General features: G+C 39.1%; 1 protein-coding gene across 9 annotated transcripts in view; it reads right to left on the bottom strand.

Moving 5' to 3' along the window:
- Window positions 1-25,395, bottom strand: part of FBXL4 (F-box and leucine rich repeat protein 4) — a 109,452-nt gene that overhangs the window by 24,119 nt on the left and 59,938 nt on the right. For all 9 annotated transcript variants that reach the window (XM_038394670.2, XM_043510677.1, XM_043510683.1 and 6 more), the window contains one exon: window positions 21,486-21,699. In XM_038394670.2, coding sequence (XP_038250598.1) covers window positions 21,486-21,699 — 214 coding nt within the window. The remainder of the gene's footprint in view (window positions 1-21,485; window positions 21,700-25,395) is intronic.

Here is a 25,395-nt window from a genome sequence, read left to right on the forward strand (position 1 = left end):
TTAAATGTGATACTACTATAACTAGCTTGACAAGCAATCGCACAGTGTGCAGAGTAAGCAAATCCTGCTGGGGTTCCATCTCATTGCCACAGGTATCAAGGAGTGATTGGACCCACTCCATCCTCAGTGCCTGTCAAGCTGTCTGGAGTGGCTCAGGAGCATGAGTACCAACCCCAGGGCAGACTGTTAAAAGCCAGGTTGTGAATTCTGTACTTAGATTTCACCAAGTATCAAGTGTGAACTCCTCAGGCAATACAGCAGACTTAACATGGAGTCACAGACAGTCCCCTTGGGTACTCCAATCTATCTTGCCTCCTAGGTGAGCTTGCATTTGAAATAAGGAACCCCTTACACAAAAAATCACAACAATTCAGGACCTGTGACTTACCCCGGTCAATTGTACCTTAGATCTTAAACCAAAGACAACATTTGTAGCCAATCTATAATAAATCAACAGAAGATTTATTAACTAAGAAAAATAAGAGTTCTTTATAAAGTTAAAGTAGGTCAACATATACACACAAATGAATTACAGTCTTAGGTTTCAAAAAGGTAATAGAAGCTTCTACAATAAGCAAACTCTATATGTCCTTTAGAGCAAATCCTGGCCAAATATTGTGTATCTTTTATTTATGCTTAGTAATCCTTGACCCTCAGTCTAAGCAGCATAGAAGTGCAGTTTCTTCCTGTCAGGGATTTTTATTCCCTTCCCCCAGAGTCCAAGCTGAAGGGACAAGTCTCTGTGCACATCTCCTTTTCATGTGTGGTGGAAAGCAATCAACAAAGTCTTTGTTCTTTGATGTTGCACAATGGCTCATTTGGTTTCAGTGGCCCTTCTTGGTGGACAGGGCCTAATGTCTTCCATAGGAAGCCAGCATTTTACATTAATTAATGCTCCTTTCCTGTTTGATGACTTACATAATTACAGAGGATTACAATGTAAACAATTAATATAATGTTATAACATGGTGTACAGATGTTATAAGTGAGATTAATACATGCAGCATCCTATAAGCATTACATGAAGTCTGATCATTAACCACATTCTTAAAAATTTAAGATCTATTTTGACAATACTAATCACAGGTGAGCCAGACAGGTTTCCAGCTATATATTTGTCTGTGTTCAGTTAAGGCCTACAGGATGTATGAGGACATCAGAGACGCAGGTGTGTCCCCAATGGACACTGCTACCAAAAAGATCTGATCTCACGTGCATGGGGCACGTACACCAGAATTCGAATCCGTGAGGACAATAATTCAAAGAACTATACTGCTATAAGGATGCTCCTTTTTGAAATCTTCATGAATTCAGTGTAATAGGCAAGCTTGGTGGTCACTCATGATCCCCCCTCAAAGTCTGAACAAGATGGCCTGGAAGAAATGAAGGTTCTCAAAACTGAATTAACGTGTACTTCCTATATATTTATTCAATCTCAGTGGAACATTTACACTTAAAAACCCATAGATGTGAAAAGATTCATCCTCCCAGTAAAGTACATAGTATTAATCTTCACCATACATTGTTACTAAATAAGGCCCTTAAAAGTGTAAGTTACATCCACCAAAACAAGTATACTCAAAGGATACGTCTGATACAATCAGAGACATAACATACAGCTCACGTAGGTGTACCCACGCTAGTAAAAACGTACAGCCGGCCCTGGGCATGTGCTTCAGCACAGGCTGTACAAACCTACCTAAACTTTGGGTACTTGCATTGCTAGCCCATGCTGAAGCTTGTATGGCTGCATCGTCAATGTTATTTTTAACAAGCTAGCAAGATTAAAGCTAGTGTGAGTATGCCTATACGAGATGCAAATCACCCCTCTGATTACAGTGGAGACATATTCAAGGTTACTACTAAAGTTGTTTCCCTTAATTTTCCTCCACAGTTGCCTATGTATTATACATTTTATATTATTTACTTGTACTGTAATTACTTAATGATATAATGTATGATATATACTTGTCTGTCTTCATCTCATGTGCCTCCAGAAATCACTACCTCCTCCTTCTCTCCCCGACACCAAGGCTGGGTACAACTGAGGTTATAAGCAGATTCCACCCATGTCTGTTTTGAGATTGGGGTTGCCAGGATGGTTTTATAGACTGTGTTATACCACTGTCTCCTTAAACATCCACAGCCCCTCTCACCATGCACTCTTTCATAGAGAACAATTTTAGGCGATCAGTATGGGGATCATTCTAGCAACATGGCCAAACCATTGTAGTTGGTGCCTTTTGATGACTGTAGTCACGCACTGCAGTTTCAGTCTTCTACAGATGTCATAATATCTTAAGCCTACCTAGCCTTGTCTCATCTAGGATCCAATGCCGTTTTCTCATTTTTAGGGCCCTACCAAATTCACGGCCATGAAAACATGTCACGGACCGTGAAATCTGGTCTTTTGTGTACTTTTTACCCTATACTATGCAGATTTCACCGGGGAGACCAGCGTTTCTCAAATTGGGGGTCCTGTCCAAAAGGGAGTTGCAGGGGGATCTAAAGATTATTTTAGAGGAGTCGTGATATTGCCACCCTTACTTCTGTGCTGCCTTCAGAGCCAGGCGGCCAGAGTGCAGCAGCTGTTGGCCAGGCACCCAGCTCTGAAGGCAGTGCCCCTTCAGCTGCAGCGCAGAATTAAGAGTGGCAATACCATACCATGCCACCCTTACTTCTGCACTGCTGCCTTCAGAGCTGGGTGGCGGAGAGTGGTGGCTGCTGACTGATGACACAGCTCTGCAGGCAGCAGCACATAAGTAAAAGTGCCAATACCATATTATGCCATCCTTACTTCTGTGCTGCTGCCGGCAACAGCTCTGAATTCAGAGCTGGGCTCCAGGCCAGCAACCACAGCTTCCCAGTTCTGAAGGCAGCACTGCCAGCAGCATCCGTGCAGAAGTAAGGGTAGCAGTACCACAACCGCCACTACAATAACCTTGCAACCCTACCGCCAACTCCTTTTTGGGTCAGGACCCCTACAATGCAACACCGTAAAATTTCAGATTTAAATAACTGAAATTGTGAAATTTACTATTTTTAAAATCCTATGACCATGAAATTGACCAAAATGGACTGTGAATTTGACAGGGCCCTACTCATTTCAAATGTTGGCAGCTTTTACTCCAGACACTTTATCAGTACCCATATTTCGTAACCATAATATGGATCCAATCAGCATTGTATATAATCTGGTTTAAGATATGATGGACAGTGACTTAAGTTTCCAAACATTTTTAGTCAGGCACGTGAACAACCTGCTAGCAGTAGATATCCACTTCTTGATGTCATCTTCATTGTGGGTATCTTTATAGGGGAACCTAAGTAGAAGAAGCTGTCTACTTGTTCAATGTCTATACTGTTAAATGACTAGATTAGACTATTTCTTGATGTTACCGTTAGTTTGGTCTTTTGTTCATTCAGCCAACCTAAAATACTGATATTTCAAAAACTCAGTGTTCTGTAGATTCTAGACAATAATTGAAGTCAAATGAAGAGTATATAAAATAGATTTTTCTATTTTCTATAAAGCCAAAAGTTATACAAAGGATGTCCATACCTGGTTCATGAAAAAATCAGTTGAAAAACAAAAATATTTGTGAAGTATAAAAGTGATCTGAAGATCTTAAGAGAAAAACACTGAGTTAGTTGTTGTTTTCTTGGGGGGACGGGATTGCTTCTTTACAATTTATGGAAGCGGCCTGTAAGTTGCTTTTTAAACATTTTTTCTGTTACCCTTTTGCCATAGGAATATCAGGAATGATCTGATCTCCTCCTGAAGGTCGAAACAACAGACTGGACTTCTACATAGAGTGCTTCCGCCGACATGCATGGGCTGAAATTGTGGAAAAGCAGCATCATTTGCCCCATAACCTCAACTGTGCAGAACACAACACCATCCACAGCCTCAGAAACAACTCTGACATCATAATCAAAAAGGCTGACAAAGGAGGTGCTGTCATCATCATGAACAGGTCAGAATATGAACGAGAGGCTGCTAGGCAGCTCTCTAACACCACATTCTACAAGCCATTACCCTCTGATCCCACTGAGATTACCAAAAGAAACTACACCATCTGTTCACGAAACTCCCAGAAAAAGCACAAGAACAAATCGGCACAGACACACACCTAGAACCCTGACCAGGGGTATTCTATCTGCTACCCAAGATCCATAAACTGGAAATCCTGGATGCCCTATCATCTCAGGCTTTGGCACCCTGACAGAAAGGATTGTCTGGCTATGTAGACTCCCTCCTCAGGCCCTACGCTACTAGCACTCCTAGCATCTTCGAGACACCACTGACTTCCTGAGGAAACTACAATCCATTGGTGATCTTCCAGAAAACGCCATCCTGGCCACTATGAATGTAGAAGCCCTCTACACCAACATTCCACAAAAAGATGGACTACAAGTTGTCAGGAACAGTATCTCCAATAACATCACAGCAAACGTGGTGGCTGAACTTTGTGACTTTGTCCTCACCCATAACTATTTCACATTTGGGGACAATGTATACCTTCAAGTCAGGCATTGCTATGGGTACTTGCATGGCCCCACAGTATGTCAACATTTTTATGGATGACTTAGAACAACGCTTCCTCAGCTCGTTCCCTAATGCCCCTACTCTACTTGCGCTACATTGATGACATCTTCATCATCCGGACCCATGGAAAAGAAGCCCTTGAGGAATTCCATCATGATTTCAACAATTTCCATCCCATCATCAACCTCAGCTTGGACCAGTCCACACAAGAGATCCACTTCCTGGACACTACAGTGCTAATAAGCGATGGTCACATAAACACCACCCTTTACCAGAAACCTACTGACTGCTATACTTACCTACACGCCTCTAGCTTTCATCCAGATCACACCACACAATCCATTGTCTACAGCCAAGCTCTAGATATAACCGCATTTGCTCCAAGCCCTCAGACAGAGACAAACACCTACAAGATCTCTATCATGCATTCTTACAACTACAAGGCCACCTGCTGAAGTGAAGAAACAGATTGACAGAGCCAGAAGAGTACCTAGAAGCCACCTACTACAGGACAGGCCCAACAAAGAAAATAACAGAATGCCACTAGCCACCACCTTCAGCTCCCAACTAAAACCTCTCCAATGCATCATCAAGGATCTACAACCTATCCTGAAGGATGACCCATCACTCTCACAGATCTTGGGAGACAGGCCAGTCCTTGCTTACAGACAGCCCCCCAACCTGAAGCAAATACTCACCAGCAACCACACCCCACACAACAGAACCACTAACCCAGGAACCTATCCTTGCAACAAAGCCCATTGTCAACTCTGTCCACATATCTATTCAGGGGACACCATCATAGGGCCTAATCACATCAGCCATACTATCAGAGGCTCGTTCACCTGCGCATCTACCAATGTGATATATGCCATCATGTGCCAGCAATGCCCCTCTGCCATGTACATTGGTCAAACTGGACAGTCTCTACATAAAAGAATGAATGGACACAAATCAGATGTCAAGAATTATAACATTCAAAAACCAGTCGGAGAACACTTCAATCTCTCCGGTCACTCCATTACAGACCTGAGAGTGGCTATCCTTCAACAAAAAAACTTCAAAAACAGACTCCAACGAGAGATTGCTGAATTGGAATTAATTTGCAAACTGGATACAATTAACTTAGGCTTGAATAGAGACTGGGAGTGGATGGGTCATTACATAAAGTAAAACTATTTCCCCATGTTATTTCTCCCCCCACTCCATCCCCACTGTTCCTCAGACGTTCTTGTTAACTGCTGGAAATGGCCCACCTTGATTATCACCACAAAAGGTTTTCCTCCTCCCCCCCTCCCTTCGTGCTGGTAATAGCTCATCTTAAGTGATCACTCTCCTTACAGTGTGCATGATAAAACCCATTGTTTCATGTTCTCAGTGTGTGTATATAAGTCTCCCCACTGTATTTTCCACCAAATGCAACCAATGAAGTGAGCTGTAGCTCACAAAAGCTTATGCTCAAATAAATTTGTTAGTCTCTAAGGTGCCACAAGTACTCCTTTTCTTTTTGCGAATACAGACTAACACGGCTGCTACTCTGAAACCTGTCATTATGCAAGCCGAAAAAAACTTACAGACTAACGAGAAACTGCTGAATTGGAATTAATTTGCAAACTGGACACCATTAAATTAGGCTTGAATAAAGACTGGGAGTGGATGGGTCATTACAAAAAGTAAAACTATTTCCCCATGATTATTTTTCTCCCAACTGTTACTCACACCTTCTTGTCAACTGTTGGAAATGGGCCACCCTGATTATCACTACAAAAGATTTCTTTTTTTCTCCTGCTGATAATGGCTCACCTTAAATGATCACTCTCGTTATCGTGGGTGTGGTAACACCATTTTTTCATGTTCTCTGTGTGTGTATATATATATATATATCTATATATCTCTATACATCTATATCTCTATATAGCTATCTTCCTACTGTATTTTCCACTGCATGCATCCAATGAAGTGGGTTTTAGCCCACGAAACCTTATGCTCAAATAAATTTCTTAGTCTCTAAGAAATCTCCTAGGAAAATCTAGTGTAAGGTAGGTTTGATGTAGTAGGGTTTTTGTGGGTGGTTTTGTTTTTTTTGGTGTGTATGCGTGAACTTGTATGCTCACAATGGCCTCCCAGTTGAGCATAGATATGCACAGAGAGTGCAGCCAATAGTCTCAGGGCTAAAGATGGTTTCAGAGTAGCAGCCGTGTTAGTCTGTATTCGCAAAAAGAAAAGGAGTACTTGTGGCACCTTAGAGACTAACAAATTTATTAGAGCATAAGCTTTCGTGAGCTACAGCTCAGCTCAGCTGTAGCTCACGAAAGCTTATGCTCTAATAAATTTGTTAGTCTCTAGGGCTAAAGATGCTGAATCCAAATTCAGTCTTAGTGAAAATCTTATTCTCCTGTATGGGAATCAGGCAGGAAATCCTCCCTCAACTGGTACGACTATGCCCTCTACTAAGGAGGCTGCAGCAGGCTTAGCCTTATGCAGATTAATGACGGCCTTTTAGTCCTACCTTAAGTATAAGTAAACCTTGATAGAAAATTCCCACTCCACCTTAATCACACTGTCATTAACTACCTGAGGAATTACTCAGCATTTTTTCAACTCTTTAGGTAGGGAAGGGGTTTGTGTTTTGTTTTTTAGCGATTCATTTTGTAAAATCATAAGCACCTGTGAAGTAAGACCCTCCCCCATTAAGTTTACATCTGGAAAGCTTGGTTTAACAGTGTCAGAAGTCCAGCTTTAGAGACGACTTCTTTTTAGATTCTCATGAGGGATTTTAAAATTTGCACTGTCTCTTTAAGAGCTCATTGTGAGCAACAGCCCTCACAGGTATCTGGGCCAAACCCTGAGAGAAGTGGGGAGGGGACCTGTGTGAGGGAGAGTTGAAAGGACAATCTGCAGACACATTTCCTGAATGTCTTCCTGAGGAAAACAGTAACCACTCTATGAGCTGCTGTGGAGACCACTGGAAACTGGAAAGGGAGAGGAGGCAGAGGTTTAGGTTGCACATTAGGAAAAACTGCTTAACTGTCAGAGTGGTTAAACACTGGAATAAACTGCCTAGGGAGGTTGTGGGGTCTGCATCATTGGAGATTTTAAAGAGCAGGTTAGACAAACACAGGCCAGAAATGGTCTAGATAACACTTAGTTCTGCCACAAGTGCAGGGGACTGGACTAGATGACCTTTCAAGGTTCCTTCCAGTCCTATGATTCTCCCAGGGAAGGTGATCCCTGCTGCTCGGTCTGAGCTGCATAGGGACTGACTACTGAGAACAAGGACAGAGCTGGAGCAACTGAAGACAAAATAACTCACTAGTATAAGAAAGGTCATAAGTGCTGGCACCTTTCATGGCATCTGAAATATTTCAGGTAAAATAGCTTGTGGGAGGAGGGATGCCTCTTAGCCATCTCAGCATGTACCATGCCTGTGTGCTGGCTGGGAGCAGGAATTTCATCCTCTGGGTTGCTATGGGGCTCTGTGACAATCTGCACCCCATATTCACCACAGTAATATGATTATGATATAATTATATTACATCTTGATTATGTGTCATCTTGTACAAGATGTGTCACATGAGGTGTCTATGGAAAAGTTATGATTTGCCGAATATGAATATGCTATTTGTATGCATGAATCATTTTGTATCTGAAGTTATGAATATTGACTATTTATCTGTATTTCAAATGTGCTTGCTCTGAGTAACACCCACAACTAGCGTTTCAGGTACAACAAAGCTAGACAGTGCTAAAGGCTCATCATCACAAACAATGGGCCATGAAAAAGGCTTGTTCTCACTTGGAAATGCTTCAGACCGCCTATGGATAATGGCTGCTATGATTCAGTGAGGCATGCAAGGGCATGTGACCAGACCACATGGTACTGAACTCCATTTTGGCAACTGTATTTTTCCCACAAACTGGGCTGGGAACTTGGCTTGGAACAAAGGGATTCCCGCCTTATGGAAGTAACTATAAAAGGGGAAAGTAGCATCACCAAGGTACCTCACTCCCTCTATAAGAATACCTGGAAACACCTTAGGAACAAAGACTGACCTGGGGAAAGTGCTGGAAGTGCTGGTCCCAGGCTGGAAGAGAGAATTCCTGCCTGTGTATAAAACATCTATAAACTGCTCGTACTATCTAATGGGGTGAGACACTGTTTAATTCAAAATAATCCTGTGTAGTGTATTTAGATTGGATTTTGTTTATTTCTTAAGTAATCTTCTTTGATCTGTTTGCTATCTCTTATAATCGCTTAAAATCTATCATTCTGTAGTTAATAAACCTGTTTTATGTTTTCTCTTAACCAATGTGTTTTTGAGTAAAGCGTTTGGGGAAAAATCTCAGCTCAGTTAAAGGTTTTGTGCATATTTCTCTCCACGTCGCGCAGGGGGTGGGGGTGGAGGCGGAGACTGGGTGACTAATAATCTTTACTGGTCAGGCTTTTGACCAGGGCAGGATGGTACAGCTCCGGGGTCCATAGCTAGGGGGTATTTTGGTTGAAGTCTCTCTATTGTTGGTTCATGCAGTGGCTGGCCAGAGCATTCATAAAACACAGCTGGGTGTGGTCCCTTCCCGTGCGTGTTGGTTAAGTGTAAGCTTGCAGGACTTTGCAGCTTGTCACAATATCACAGTGTGAGGGGGAACTCAGATCGTTAAGACAGAGGGCTCAACTGTACCCTAGTTCCAGGTTGCACCCTATGCGGGGGAGGGAAGAGGACAGTCACAGGCTCTTTCCCCGAGATTCTCTCCCAAGATTCAGGAGACTCCAGTGAAATTTTCCTTCCTGGTTTTACAAGCAGTGAGAATAGGAGTCCCATAACTATGGGGTGGGAGTTTAAAAAAAAAAAAACAACCCTTACCTTCAGTTGAATGCCCCTGATTCTGGCCTGATCTCAGTGAAGGGAGCTTCTATGCAAGCTGCTCAACTAGCTCAGCATGCATCTCACCCACACACCAGCACAAGCCAGGCTTTCCTGTAGCCTGCTCCAGTTTCTCAACATTGACTCTGCCCATATGCGGGTTGGCAGCTGGCTTGCTGTCTGTCTACCATTTCTGAAGGTGGTGAGGAAAAGAGGTGCCTTCCTTCAGATCCTCCTCAGAAAGCCAAAAGATGATTTTTTTTTTTTAGTTTATCAGTTTTGAGGAGATAAACTTCAACGGCAATGAAGAAACGAAGACATTTAGTTGAGCATTTTGTGAAAGCTCTGCTACAAGGGAAGACTTGGAGTTTGCCATGCATGGTGCTTAAAGGCACAGAATACTGAAGTATTCTTTCTGAGTGGTGATCCTAAACCGAGGCTCAGAGCAAAGATCTTATCTGCCCCATTTGCTATAGAGATAGGGAATGCCCCTACTGTGAAACTGTGACATGGAGGGGACTGAGAAAATTCTGTTCAAGAGAGAAGCAGTGGCCTGTCTTATAAGGCATTCTAACCTCTACTCCTAATTTCAAATTTATGCAACTTCTGCCATACTACTGCAGAGAAGCAATAAATCAAATTCCAGCAAGGCTCACCAAATCACACTGTTAAGAGCATTAATTCAGCTTTTTAGACATTTAGAAGTATCTTGCTGAATAGCGAAAGCTTTCCTTTTCTTATGTCAAGTTCAGCTCTCAGATGAGCAGTCTGTGATGGCAGCAAGCTTCTGGCTTCATTTTTAAAAAATATAATTCCACACTAAATCAATATAAATCTGAAACAGCTCATTTCAATAGGTAAGACTGGACATAAGGAGTTTTCAATAAAATCTCATGCAAATACCCCTTTCATACACTATCCCACAATATTTTAAAAAAAATTCTCTTATTCTCCTACTTTGGATCTCAGTTGCAAAAATATTAAAACAAGTATTTCTGGGGAAAGCAGCTAGCAAAATACAATCTGAAAGCAGACAATCATAATCTGTGATGCTTTTACTGGGCTTTATCTAAGGTAAGTGAATCTTTATTTCCTAGATTTAGCAAAGAATGTATTCAACCACACTGCAAATGCCAATGTGCAGGAAATCAGGTCAGACAGCAGACAATTCTACTACAAGATGAAAGGTGCTATTACCACCATCATGAAGACACAATTATACCGCCTATGATTTTAAACATGCAAACAGTTTTAGACAAAAAGAACCTAGACAATTATTCTAAAAAATAATCTTGTTGGGATTATCTGAAGCCATCCAGAATCTATTAATTTAAATAATTTTAGTAATTCGGAACTAAATTTCTTCCCACTCTTTGGCATTGTGTAGCAATAAGTAGACAGCCAAAATTGGGACAGGGGAAGGGAGTTGGCAGAATTTATTAAACAACTTGTATGTTGAGAGATGATTTAGAAAGAATTATGGTTTTTGTCTGTATTTTTTTAGTTACTAAACCAGAGTAGCAGATGCTGTGTAGTTTCTCTTAAATGCCTCTTTTATTTTAAAGTCACAATGGATAAATCTATATAGTTATATCACATTATATCACTTTTGTTATATACCATAGGTATTTCTAAGCAACTATCACCATTGTATCTTAGCTTCTAAAAGAACAATTTTGGTAGCACTAACAATATTCTCAAAAGTAAATTCCACTCTTATTGAAAGAAGAATACAATATATTAACAACAGACATACAAAGGTGAAATAAGGGTCTAGTTTAAAACCACTCAAGCAAGGAAATTAGGATTTCCAGTCTAATCTTAATTTATCGTACTGAGTTCAAGATACTGTAGAAGGCAAAGATCAGTTTGAAGTTACATATTTGTATGTATTACAATACTCAGAAACAAGTAGGCTAGTTAAAGATTGAATGGTAGTGTTTTATAAAGGAAACATTCAGAATCTTAATGATACTAGAATCACTAGGTTCCATTTTTGTTTTTAAAGCAAGCTAGTAATTCAGCATGTTTTTTGAATTTCGGATAAATTTACATAGTGTTTGGCTGCCTAATAAATAGTAGAGCATCATTCCATTATAAACTATTTTCAATACCATGTGTCCCCTGGGTAGAACACTTGAGTAATTCTGACAGAAAAAGCAGGTCTTAGGTACTACAGGAATATTCAAGGATGAAAACTAGATAGGTTTACAGGAACAAGGCCATAAGGCTAATTTGGATCTAGATTGCTGCATGACTATCAATGTTGCCGTCCCTTTTTCAGCACTATACTTTGGTGAGGAATACATGTACTAGAAAGGATTAATTTGAAATATATTTTAGTCTGTTTTTACTTTTCTGTGTGCTGTTTCAGTACCCATGTTGTAAGCAGTGAACCACATGGAACTGCATGCCAACTAAGAACTAAGAGGGGGCCAGGCCAGCTTTACATTTAAGCTATTATATTCTCTGATCTAATGTGAAGGGGGCTTTAGTTGGGTGGGGGGAGGGAGGGTGGAAATCAAAGCTATATATATAGTGCATATAGCAAAAATGCTTTAGACACATGCTACAGAGCTACCTGGTATTGTGACACCACACTTTTTTTTGTTCTTTGTTAAAAAATCCTCATTTTTACATTCTGACATCCTTGTGGTTAACTTCACTTCAGTGGGAAGTAAAGCATTCACAACTATGGATGGCACTACTGATCTACTTTTAGATCTCAACAAGACAGCTGCCTATATCAATAAGTGTATTAAAGCACCAGCTAGGATAACACTTCTCTTGGGATTGACTTGTTATGCATATATTGTGCAGCATTTCTTCTACAAAATGATTATTCTTGCCTTGCTGTGACTTGTGATATGGTGCTCCATATATCTTAATTACACTCCTTAATCACCCCTATTTGCTGCTGCTTGATGAGGGAGGAGGTTGTCCTCTTGGAGACTGATTGGCCTTCTGGCAACCCAGAAGCGCTTGCATCAAGAGGGTAGCAGAAGTTCCAAGTACGTATCCATGCATTTATCTATCTATGGTACTTATGTGTCTCCATTATTATAGCATCTAAGTGCACCAGTCTTCAATGTTTTTATCTTCACAACACTGCTGTGAGGCAGGGAAGTGCTATTATCCCCATTTTACAGATGGAGAAATGAGGCTCAGAAAGACTAAGGGACCTGCTCAAGGCCACAAAGGAAGTCTGTGGTAGAGCAGGTAATAGAACACGTCTTGTAAGCCCCAAGCTAGCGCCTTCGCCACTGGATCATCCTTCTTCCCAGACGCAGGAGGCCTCTCCCAATGCAGGTGGAACTACTCTTATTCCCTTGCTATACACCCTAGAGTTTGTGAAGGGTTACTTTCCCTGGGCTAACATATACAAAATTATACTTTAGGTTGCGTGTTGTTAGTTTCTGGACCTAGAGATCATTATGGACAATTCTCAATCATTTGCTCAGGCTGAATACAGTAGCCATACTTTTTCCTTTACAGAAAATTGATTAAGTTAGTATTGGGAAGGGAGGTTTGCCTTTCCCTGGAGCATCCCTTTGGGACCATACTGGTGTGCCTAGGATTAAAGGGAAGATGTTTGAGACACGATAGTGGGGAGACACTGGTGAAAGATGGGCTTGTGGCAGCCCTAGTTAAAAGTTGCATGTGGGCAATCTCCCATTTTAAGTAACTTGCCTTTTATGGTGCACTTTGGCTATGACATTATTTGTTATTAATGTTATATTTTTGACAGAAAGGAGTATCTTTTGGTAGAAGTTAGTTTTGTGGCCTTCCTTCCCATATCTTTGGTCACAGATTTAGGAACAGATCAGCGAAGGACATTACTGGGGAGGACAGAGAACATGGAAGAGGGTCTTATCACTGTACACAGTTTCAGGGCCCTAAAACCAAACATGTGCCTGCCTGCTATTGGTATGATCTGAATCTTAATATTTGGGATATGTAATAGGTGCCTTTGTGCTCTGTAATTACTTAGCACCACAAGTGCCAGGTAACACTTGAGTTATTTCAACAGCCGTTGTAACCTCTCTATATAATCCAGGTATCAATGTTTTGGTTTTTTTCTGCTGGTCAAATTATATCTTTATTTACACCTGTGTAACCCCCATCCATCCTCTTCAGGAGTAGGGAATCAGTGACATTAGCTGTCAGTAGGGTCATATGGGTGGCACCAAGGGCATGATTCAGGCCCTATGAATTCCATGATTGATTTATTTGCCATGGAATCCACCTCGTTATGAAACTGTGCTGCAGCTTTCATTAATTTTTGTTTGTCTACAATCCTTTTGACTGTAAAGATAACCTTGAAAACATGAATATAAACTATTTAATTAGGTCTGACTGAATCTGAAGACAGCCTGAAACAATAACTAAGAGGTATTAATTGATCCATTCAGGTAAACGGGTTAACTCTGAAATACAAGTAGAAAAACTTTAATGTCAATATTACCTATTTAACTGCTCACCATTTAAGAAAAAAACAAGAGAAAACATGTTTCTCATGTCTTATGCCAGTGGCGTAAGCCCAAACTGCCCCCTCCACAAGCTACTGAAACTTCCAAGTTGCACCAGACCTTTCTACCAACTGAGAACCATTCATAAGTATTATACTCATATTAAATGTAAAACAAAAAAAAGTTTGTGTGTGTTGTACAGGCATTTTAATTTAGCGAATTCATATATTTCAACTATTATAAAATTGCATTTTTAGTAAAAATGAAAACTTTTGTTGTCTCACCACTCATAAGTTAGGAATGTTTAGAGTATCCTGTAACATGAAATATATACTCTCATATTACACCCTAGAAATATTTAATTAACAAGGATGCTGTCACAATTTTTTTCTAATTTGTAATTGTGGATTTTGTATCTAACTAAAATATAATTTTGGCTACAGTATATATGCACAAAGAATACTTCCAGATATGCACTAGATCAATATAATGTCCATGCCCAAATCATAATGATGTGCATTGTCAAATTATTGTACACAATACTACTTTCATTGTTCATTGTGCACTTGAAATGCATCAGTGCCAGCAAGCGCTGAAATTATGCTGTGAATGAGTATTCAATGAACAAACATTAAAGAGACACGTATTAGCAAATATCAAGACCACCAGCACAAAAATCCCAGAATCATAACTGTGGTCTTAAGTTAGCAGAATAGAATTTTTTTTAAATGTGACTGTTAGCCTTCTTTGGGCAAAATTACGAATTGACTCAAGCACTTTCAGAATTTAACAGGCTTTAGAACAAATAACTTACAATAAGTTTAAAGGGCATTTTGGAAATATATTTTTCATTAGATGGGAAGAATGATAGTCTTGTACTCAAGGCACAGGATGGAGAATATCTTCCTGTATGATCTTGGGCAAAAATCACTGAACCTCACTGTGCAGTACTTTCCCTAGTGTAATGTGGAGAATAGGAATGCCTACACACACACAAGGGTGTTGTGAACTTCACGTTGTAAGCTTTGAGACTACTTATGTAATGAGACTACTTATGTTTAAGTATTTGCAGGATCAAGGCCATAGATTATAAACTTCTCTGGACCTGAACCTTTTTTTCTAATATGTTTGCATAGCAACTGATCAAATACAAATAATGAGAAACAAATAATAAACTCCGAATGCTAACCATTTCTCCACTACACTGAAATTGATGAGATATCCTTAGAAACAAAATCTTTAATTCAGAAACAGTGGGAAAAGATTTTAAACACAAAGACACATTATCCATTCAAGGAAAAACATGAACACTGAGAACAACAAGTAACTGTAAGAAACATTTTGAGATTCATGTTCATACTGTATAATATATTGTTAGTCTTATTACAGGTTATCCCCAAACTCTATACTTTTACATTAGGAACAAATCATGAACCATCACCCATAGCTTCGCACAAAAATTATTCACTATTATGATAACCATTATTATAAATGTGTAATATTGACTAAAACCTAGAATAGCAAACAGAGTACAAATATTCTAATTGTAAAGGAACAGAAATTAAATAAATAAATAAATAAATAAATAAAAGCTATAAAAGACAACCCAAGAAAGGTACCACTAGAGAACTAGTTGCACTGCATTTATGCCCAGACAGAGCTAAATGACCATGTCCAGACCCATGAAATGACATGCAAAATCCATAAACTTAAGTATAGTGCGGACAATGAATCCTTTGGTATATTGTGCTATTTACGCATATTTACAAGTTCTCCGTTACTAACACAGAAATTGTCATTCTGCACCTTTCGATTGATCTCTCTAGTATAGTATTCTGCTTTCAACAGTGGCAAATACCTGACGCTTCAGTGGAAAATGACCACTCTTCTCATTATGCACTATGTTCTTAGCCACTTACACAAAGCCATATGTAAGAAGAGATTTCTTTCTGATTCCAGCAGATTAATTTACGGCTTGAATTCTGAAATATTTTTATTCATTGTTGCTTGCATAGTCAAAGTGTTATTCATATAATATTCAATGCTCACTACATTTAAAACATCCAGCCACAGTATTTACCTTGCTGATTTTCTGTGACAGTAAATTATGTAGGTTGCCTATATATATGACAGGATATTTCCTTTCATTTGATTTAATGTTACTGCTCTTTAATTTTACAGACTGTCCCACAGTATACAATGAGGTAAGAGAGGGAATGATCATCTCTCATTACCTCTTCCTGATTTTGAATAATTCAGTCAAGTTCCTTTTTTTTAAACATGTTCTAATAATTTATTCTAGTTTTTACAATCTTGTCATATTGTTTCACTCGTTCCATTAACCATTTTAGTCACCATTCTCTGACATACATTTCCTAGGCAAAGAGGGTCTCAGGAAGCTGGCTGGGGCTTGGATAAGAGAGTCTCCAATGAAAACATTGGGTGTTTTAGTTAACATTTAGATATACAAATATCTACTCTTCCTTAACAAGTCTCTCTGAACAGTTCTTTGCCCACTCAGCATTTTGGATTTTTTCACATTTTTAGTTGCAGTTCTTTATCATTTCTAGGGATGCTGCTTCTTAAGTCACTGGTTTAGGGGTTCCATGCCAGACATCAAAACTTATTTTTTCCCTTCTCTAGGTAAAGTGGGGCTTCCTGCTGGAGGGTGAGAAGTTGGAAGGGGTTAATCCAGATGCTGGTAGGACAAATATCTAGTTTAACAACTTCCTTTTCTGTTACATGGATATAAAGCGGGACTTTTGGTAACATCGTCATTGTTATCTCAACATCAAGCTTCCTGACAAACTACGAGCAACATACTACTGATATCTTCCTGTCTGCCTCAGTCTCAACAGTTATCTCAGAGTAAGTCTAGATGACTCAGTGGTAAAAATGCCAGCATTCAATCACGCCTAGGACTAGTGGAGCTGCACCACTGCTAGGGTGTCAGTAAGAGAATTGCAGAAAACCTTGAATGTAAATACCTTACCCTTTTGTTCACTAAGCTTTTCAGAGCAGAAACCATGTCTTCTTGTGTATTTGTACAGCAGTTGGTATAATGAGACACCAATTCAAACTGGAGAAATACTGAAGGAAAATTTACTTATGGTAAATGCAGTGGAAGATTTGTTTAAAAGGAGGCCATTTTTGTAAAAAGACAGCACTGTACTTCTGCCACACTCAGAAGCATTTTTATTTTTATTGGACACACAAGTGCTAGTCATAAAAGGTTCCTGAAGATTAATACGTAAATTGATATTCTCTGCACACTGGTGCCAGTGCTATATCTTCATCCTCATTGTCTTTACCCCTTGAAAGTATTTTTTGTGCAAGCTAAGAAATTTGAGTTGATAAATGACTTCCTATACCACAAGCAACACACATGTTTCCTGCCTGATTAGTTCATGTAATTTATTAGAAAATTTACCTTGTGTGATGTAAATAATTTGTGACCAGCGTCTACATACAACTCACAATAGGACAGTCTACATAAGTAGGTTTGCCTCTAAATTAAATTGCTTTTCAACTACATATACAGTCTATAGAAAAAGACAGTCATGAAAATTAATCTTAACAATTCTAGTGATCTTTTAGCATATACTTGTTCAGACAATTCTACACTTAATCTTAACAATTTATCTGGAATTACATTCCACAAAACTGTAGCCAGGAACAATACAATTCCCTGTTGTTTTCAGATCATACCGTAGCTTTTTACAATTCCTTGTTAGGTAACTTTTAAAATCTGAGATCAGTTGCTGTGGAACAAGAGAGTCAGTAAGACTATATAAAGCAGTAATTAACCACTTCAACACAGCTCTCATTCCATAAATTAACAAAGATCTACTTAAGTATCTAAGATTTGATTACTGTACCACCTGATGTTGACTGATAACAGGGATGTAACAATATTCAGATGGACCTCCAAAACACAAATTATGGCTCCCTCCCTACGCAACTTCAATTGTATGCCCCTTTCTGGCGCCAAACCAAAACGTTAATTTTAAACTACAACACTTTTTGTCATACCCTGACAAAATTTCTTATCTACACTTATTCACCATTTATTAAAGAGCACCTATCCAAAACTTAATGCACCTTGCTAACTGTTAAGAATGCAAGTACACTAATCTAAACAAAAGCAAAGCCATCAGCTTACCAAAATTAAGAAAAGAACAAACCCACCCCAGCCCAAAATATTAGCTTCCAGGCACACAGATCCCAGTCCCCAGATCACCACTTTCTTCCCAAAAGCCTGTGAGAAAAAAAAGACCTTTGAAGTATGCCCCAAAGATCAACAGCTTTGGGCTATTTTGGAATGGAAGATGAGAGAGTGGTGCATGAATTCCAAAGCTAAGGGCTTCTTACAGAGAACTCTCTAACAGTAGCGGCTCCATCTCTTCTAAATAAAAGAGATTCTGGCTTATGCACATCCACTAATCATAATTGTGGCAATATGGTCTGGAGAGAGAGAGATGGTGTCTCAGACAGACAGTCCCAAGCCCGTTAGAACTTTATAAATCAAAAATACCACTTTAAACTCCACCCATAAACCAGCAGGCAGCCAGTGTAGATCATGAGCTCAGAGCAAGAAATTTCACATAACAAGTGAGCAACCGCTTTCTGCGCTACCTTCAGTTCCTGAGTTGATATATGGTGTAGTCCCACATACAGTAAAATTATATTACTTCAGTACATTGTAACAAAGGTATGGATCATGCAAGTGGTCAGCATTCAAAATAAATTATTGCAATCTCAGAGAGGCAGTGAGGCCTAGCGGACAGAGCACTGAACTGGGATTCAGAAGACCTGGATTCTATTCTCAGCTCTGCCACTGGCCTCCTGGTGACCAAGAAGCAAGTCAATTTACTTCCGTGCCTCTGTTTCCACCTATGTAAAATGGGGATTTAAAGCACTGAGATCTCTATGGCTGAAAAGTGCTATATATGAGTTAGGTATTAGTATCTCCTCATCAGACATACAAGAGTCTTAAATGATCATCTAACAGCAGCTAGGGGTCCAACACTACTCTCAGACTGTAGTAATAAATAGTGGGAACACACCTTTCTTTAAAGTGGCAGATATAACCCCTGCCATATCTTGTAAGTCCTTCTCCCAATTTACCAACATCTCTCATTTTATCTAGACGGAATTTAAGCCACTGAACCCTCATCCATGTTCCAATCTCCACTGAAAATACTAGGTAGAACATTTGAAAACACTGGCTGGGTCAGATGAAAGATCTATAGAACTAGATGTTGTCAGTATTCTGTAGACATCCCAATCCATAACTCTTCCTGGGTACATTAAATAAGGGAGTGGGGTGGGGACAAATCTTAGAGGGTGACAGTGTTTAAGGGGCATTTCATCAATGGTTGAGGACAAAAGATCAATATATTGTCCAAGTAAGCCATCAAAAGATTGAGTTTGCTGGTAAAATATCTCCCCTCACAGCCATCCAGAAACACTCAGAGTTCAACTAACCTCCAAGAATGGACCATCAAAATAAGTCCTAAATGAAGAGGAGGACTGCAACCTGAAACTGCAGAATACCACACCTGGCCAAAATTTTCACTTGTCCCACTTCCACTGCCAAACGCATACACCAGTCAAGAATGTGACCAGATAAATGAGTTGAGCCAGAAACTACCTGGGATAGTGGCTACGAAATCCTGAACTATCTCAGAAGAGATGTCCTCAATGAAGATATTAGAGTCACTGAGTATTATTAGCCTCAGTGTCTCCAACACCACCTTAATGGAAAATTAATAGCTCATGCAGAGACTTTGCAGTGGACACTAACACAAGCCGCATGGTTCCTGGGACACACACGCAAGATAAATATGCTGTATTTAGGCTTGGCAAAATTTGGGGTTTTTTAATATAATTTTGAAGGATAACATCGATGTTTATTCTTAAGCATTTTTCTTATTTTTATCTATTTAAATTCACAGTTGCATAAAATTATGCATTTAAAGCATTTTTTATTTGTATTAATTCATATTTTTACAGTTGTGGGAAATTATGGGGATGTCAGGCAACAAGGGGTGTCAGTCAATTATTCATTGACAATAAATGCTGAGATTCAAAAAATTAAAGCCTTATAACCATTAAAACTCAAATTGCCAATATCATGTCAAAATATACAAAGTAAATATCCTTAAATCCAGCTCTAATAAATTCTCAAACAGCATTTTTCTTTCTTTGCCTATCTGCAATTTTTGATTATCATCAATATAAATATTTTTGTCAGTTTGTGTTTATGGTGAAATCAACGTTTAACAACATTTACCAATGAAAATCTAATCCTTCCCAGCCTAGCTGTATTTGATACAGTTTAGAGGTGAGAAACTTGCACTTCTGGCTGGATGCAAATAGCACAGCCACAATAGTACCTCACCCTTTGCTAGCTCATTCCCTTCTTCTCCTCCGTTTTGGTGGCCCTTTCCTTATCACCTCTCCTCAAACTGAGTAATGCAAGTGCAATATTTAAAAAACAATTGAAGCTACAAACTTCAAGCATGGCTTGCTTTATAGTTCTCGTAGAAGAAAATCAAGTTTGAACAAATTCAAATGGTGTCAAATGTAGTTCTGCCATAAACTGGTACCACTACTACTGACTTCAGGGGGAGTTCCACTGTCTAATGCCAAGGATGAATTTGATCAAGTTGGAACAAATACATGTGTGTTCAAATTCTCTCCCCCGCACACCTTCCTTCTCTCTCATTTGTTCATTACAATGCTCAAAACATAGCGCAACTTGGAATGCTGTGCATGCTTAGCTGCTTAAACTGGTCTCTTGGGTTAAGGTCACACTGTTTTAAGGGGTATTGCTAAAGAGCTAGATTATAACCTTACAATGTGGTGTGAATAAGAAGCAGCACAGCGTCACAGTGTCAGAATCAGACTAGAAAATGAGTTCTGACTTAGAGAATCTCAAACATAAAAAGACAGTGATATAGGCCCTAAAAAATGTGACACTACCTTTGTTTTGGGAAATAACACAAATTAGGCGATGTTGGTACTGCACTGTTTACTTTACAGAACTACTCAACTGCAATAGGAATAATTATATGTGAAAACTCTGTCTAAAAATATTTCAGGTCCAATACCTAAAATAAATACCTGACAATAAAAAAAATACCGTAGAACTTTACTAATTAGTAACTCATTCTAGATAAGTGATTTTTGATAATTAGCAAATTAGTTACTAAACAAGATTGGTACATCGCAAAATGTGATTTGCTCATTTATTTTGTCAATTGCAGTTTGTAATTAATGGTCTGAATATTTTGAAATGTAGTAGTAGCACTCCCGTATATTTTGTTACTATAAGGAGTTGTTACTAAGACTTCAATAGGACACTTTTTTTTTTTAAAGGTCAGGAAAGACCACCAGTTTTGTATATGGATTATAAAGTGATCAAAAAAGTAAATTTCTACCATTTTTTAAAAATCCAGAAACTACCTTGGTAAATACAAAATATATCAGTTTTTATTTGCATTATTCGTATGATTTTAATTTGTTAACTTAATTAAAACATTTACAATTTTAGCAGGAATCAAAATAATTATTGTAAAAGTTAAAAATAGTTGTTCCTACCTCTACTTTTGTTCGATAAAGGATGAGACGCTTAAGACTGCATGCTTTGGCAATGTGGATGAAAGCCTGAGGTGGTAGTTTATCACAGGAGGAGAGATTTAATTCCTGAAGGTTTGGACACATCTCAGCAATGACCTCTAAGCAAGTCTCATTGAGGAAATGGCCACAAGCCAATTCAAGGCGCACTAGTTCAGAGCCACAAACTTTCAGGAACCTGTAAAAAGCACATATTATATGAATTAAAAATATAGGTTTCTGTGGAAATTTTAGAACACTGTCAAAAACAACAGGTTTCAGAGTAGCAGCCGTGTTAGTCTGTATTCGCAAAAAGAAAAGGAGTACTTGTGGCACCTTAGAGACTAACAAATTTATTTGAGCATAAGCTTTTGTGAGCTACAGCTCACTTCATCGGATATATTCATTCAGTGGAAAATACAGTGGGGAGTCCAGGCTGAGGTTGATGGTGGGATGGAAATTGTTGAAATCATGGTGGAATTCCTCAAGGGCTTCTTTTCCATGGGTCCAGATGATGAAGATGTCATCAATGTAGCGCAAGTAGAGTAGGGGCATTAGGGGACGAGAGCTGAGGAAGCGTTGTTCTAAGTCAGCCATAAAAATATTGGCATACTGTGGGGCCATGCGGGTACCCATCACAGTGCCACTGATTCGAAGGTACACATTGTCCCCAAATGTGAAACAGTTATGGGTGAGGACAAAGTCACAATGCTCAGCCACCAGGTTTGCTGTGATGTTATCGGGGATACTGTTCCTGACGACTTGTAGTCCATCTTTGTGTGGAATGTTGGTGTAGAGGTCTTCTACATGCATAGTGGCCAGGATGGTGTTTTCAGGAAGATCACCAATGGATTGTAGTTTCCTCAGGAAGTCAGTGGTGTCTCGAAGATAGCTGGGAGTGCTAGTAGCGTAGGGCCTGAAGAGGGAGTCTACATAGCCAGACAATCCTGCTGTCAGGGTGCGAATGCCTGAGATGATGGGGCATCCAGGATTTCCAGTTTATGGATCTTGGGTAGCAGATAGAATACCCCAGGTCAGGGTTCCAGGGCTACCATAGCTTCAGACATTTTTAGCACCAAGCCAATTAAAGTCTCCTGAACGTGTTTACTTGATATAGTGGAAAAATGCTTTAAGTTATCAGAGCCTTTTCAACAACAAGGCTCATACTGTTGCCACTGAACAGGTGTTGGCTTAAGTAGGATTTATTTTTATTTTTTGCTAAAACTGCCTATGGTACTTAAGAAGCTGGACACTTAAGAGAAGCAGGATCCGGGGGACATGCCCCAAGCATACTAAACAACAGGACACTTGAACTCCCTGGCTTCCTTCACAGTTGTGATGAGAAACAACCACCTAGCATATTCAACACTGATGACTGAAAAATAAGAATAGCTAGTAGGCTTTTCTAGGACTATGTCATAGATTCATAGAGTTTAAAGCCAAAAATGGCCATTAGATCATCTCATTCGACTTCCGTGATATATCACAGACTATTTAATTACACCCAGTTATCTCAGTATTGAGACCAATAACCTGTATGACTGAAGCATATATTCTAGAAAGGCATCCATTCTTGATCTGAAGACATCAAAAGATGGAGAATCCACTGCTTCCTTTGGTAGTTTGTTCCAGTTTAACCCTCATGGCTAAAAAATGCTTAATTTTCTATTTGAATTTGTCTAGCTTTAGCTTCCAGCCACTGGTTCTTGTTGTGCCTTCTACTAAAGAGCTCTTTAGTACCCACTATTTTCTCCTTGTGAAGATACTTATACACTGTAATTGTCACCTCTCAGTCTTCTTTCTGATAAACTAAACAGATTGAGTTCTTTGTCTTTCATTGAAAGACATTTTCTCCAACTCTTAAATAATTTTTGTGATTCTTTTCTGAACCCTCTAATTTTTCAACATCCTTTTTAAAATTTGGACACCAAAATTGTATGCACTATTTCAGTATCAGTCTCACCAGTGCCACATACAGAGGTAAAACAACTTCTTTTCTATTCACTATTTCTATTTATACATCCATGGATCACATTAGCCATTTTTGCCAAAGAACTGCACTGGGAGCACATGTTGAGATGTTTGTCCATAATGACCACTAAACCCTTTTCAGAATCAATGCTTTCAGGACACAGTCCCCATTCCATAGGGATTGCCTGCATTCCTTGTACCTAGATGTATAACATTGCATTTAGCTGCATTAAAATACATTTTGTTTGAATAAGTCCAGCTTACCAAGCGATCCAGATTGCTCTGTATGACTGCCTTGTCCTCATTTACCACTCCACCAATCTTTTTCATCCACAAATTTTATCAGCAGTGATTTTATATTTACTTTCCCATCATTTATGATAATGTTGAATAGCATCAGGTTTAGTACCAATCTCTGCAGAACTCCACTGGAAACACTCTCATTTGATGATGACTCCCCACTGACAACTACTCTTTGAGATCTGCCATTAGCCAGATCTTAATCCATTTAATGAGTGCTTTATTGATATTGTATAGTGCTAATTGTTTAATCAGAATGCCATGCAGTACTAAGTCAAATGCCATACAAACGTTTAAATACATCACATCTAAGGAGTTATCTTTATTAATCAAACTTGTAGGGTCAAAGAATGAAACCAGGTTTGACAAGACTTATTTTCCATAAAATCATGTTGACTGATTAATTATATTCCTATCCTGTAATTCTTTATCAATTGAATATTGTATCAGCTTTTCCACTACAGTAGAACCTCAGTGTTACGAACACCTTGGGAATGGAGATTGTTCGCAACTATGAAACGTTCCTAACACTGAACAAAATGTTACGATTATTCTTTCAAAAGTTTACAACTGAACATAGACTTACTACAGCTTTGAAACTTTACTATGCAGGAGAAAAATGCAGCTTTTAACCATCTTAGTTTAAATGAAATGAGTACAGAAACAATTTCCTTACCTTGTCAATTTTTTTTTAATACTTTCCCTTTATTTTTTCAGTAGTTTATGTTTACCACAGTACTGTACTGTATTTTCTTTCTTTGGTTTCTACTGCTGCCTGATTGCATACTTCCAGTTTCAAATGAGTTGTGAGGTTGACTGGTCAGTTCAGAACTTTGGTGTTCATAACTGTATTTTTTCCAGGACTGATTTGAGGCTAACCAGCCTATAGTTACCCGGGTCATCCTGCTAGTCATTCTGAGCACTGGCACAACATTAGCACTCTTCCAATGTCCTGGAATAGCCAAGGTACTCCAAGATCTATTAAAAATTAAGATCAGCAGGCCAGACATCTTATCAACTGTAAGGAGTATCGATAACACGTATGCCTTGAATGATTGATAAATATTACTTCCTTATGTCCCTCAAGAAAAATTATCCACCTCTGTTTATCCCCAAATAGGACCCACCTACTACTGAACTCCACCTAAGTAGTAAAGACAGTGAGAAAACGATTCACATCATGTGAGACACTTTGTCTAAGGACCGACAGATCAGCTAAGGTTATGAGTTTCACTCCCCAGTAAGAGAGACCAAAAAGCGAGCTAAAAGAGAATACTATAGGCATGACTCTCTCATAATTTACATACGGATGAAGTCTCTTTCTCCCACGCAATGTAGCTGAAAAAAAGTCTCAAAAGGATACCAAACAAAGTAATACCTGCTTTCCTGGACAAAGTGGCCCAATGTACAATGCAAGTGGATCGAGAGATGGGTGGGAGAAACTGAGCTGTAAAACCCAGAAAACTGAAGATCACATTGGTCTAACTGCTTGTTACCCCAAGAAATCCAAACCACCTTGCCTTCACCCCAAACTATGCATTTGTTTGCCTTGTCAGTCAGATCTCTCTCTCTCTATGTTGATCTTCTGTTGTGAGACTTAAATAATGTGAAATGTTTAGTACAA

Source organism: Dermochelys coriacea, chromosome 3 (genome assembly GCF_009764565.3).
Source record: "Dermochelys coriacea isolate rDerCor1 chromosome 3, rDerCor1.pri.v4, whole genome shotgun sequence".
Classification (NCBI taxonomy): Eukaryota; Metazoa; Chordata; order Testudines; family Dermochelyidae; genus Dermochelys; species Dermochelys coriacea.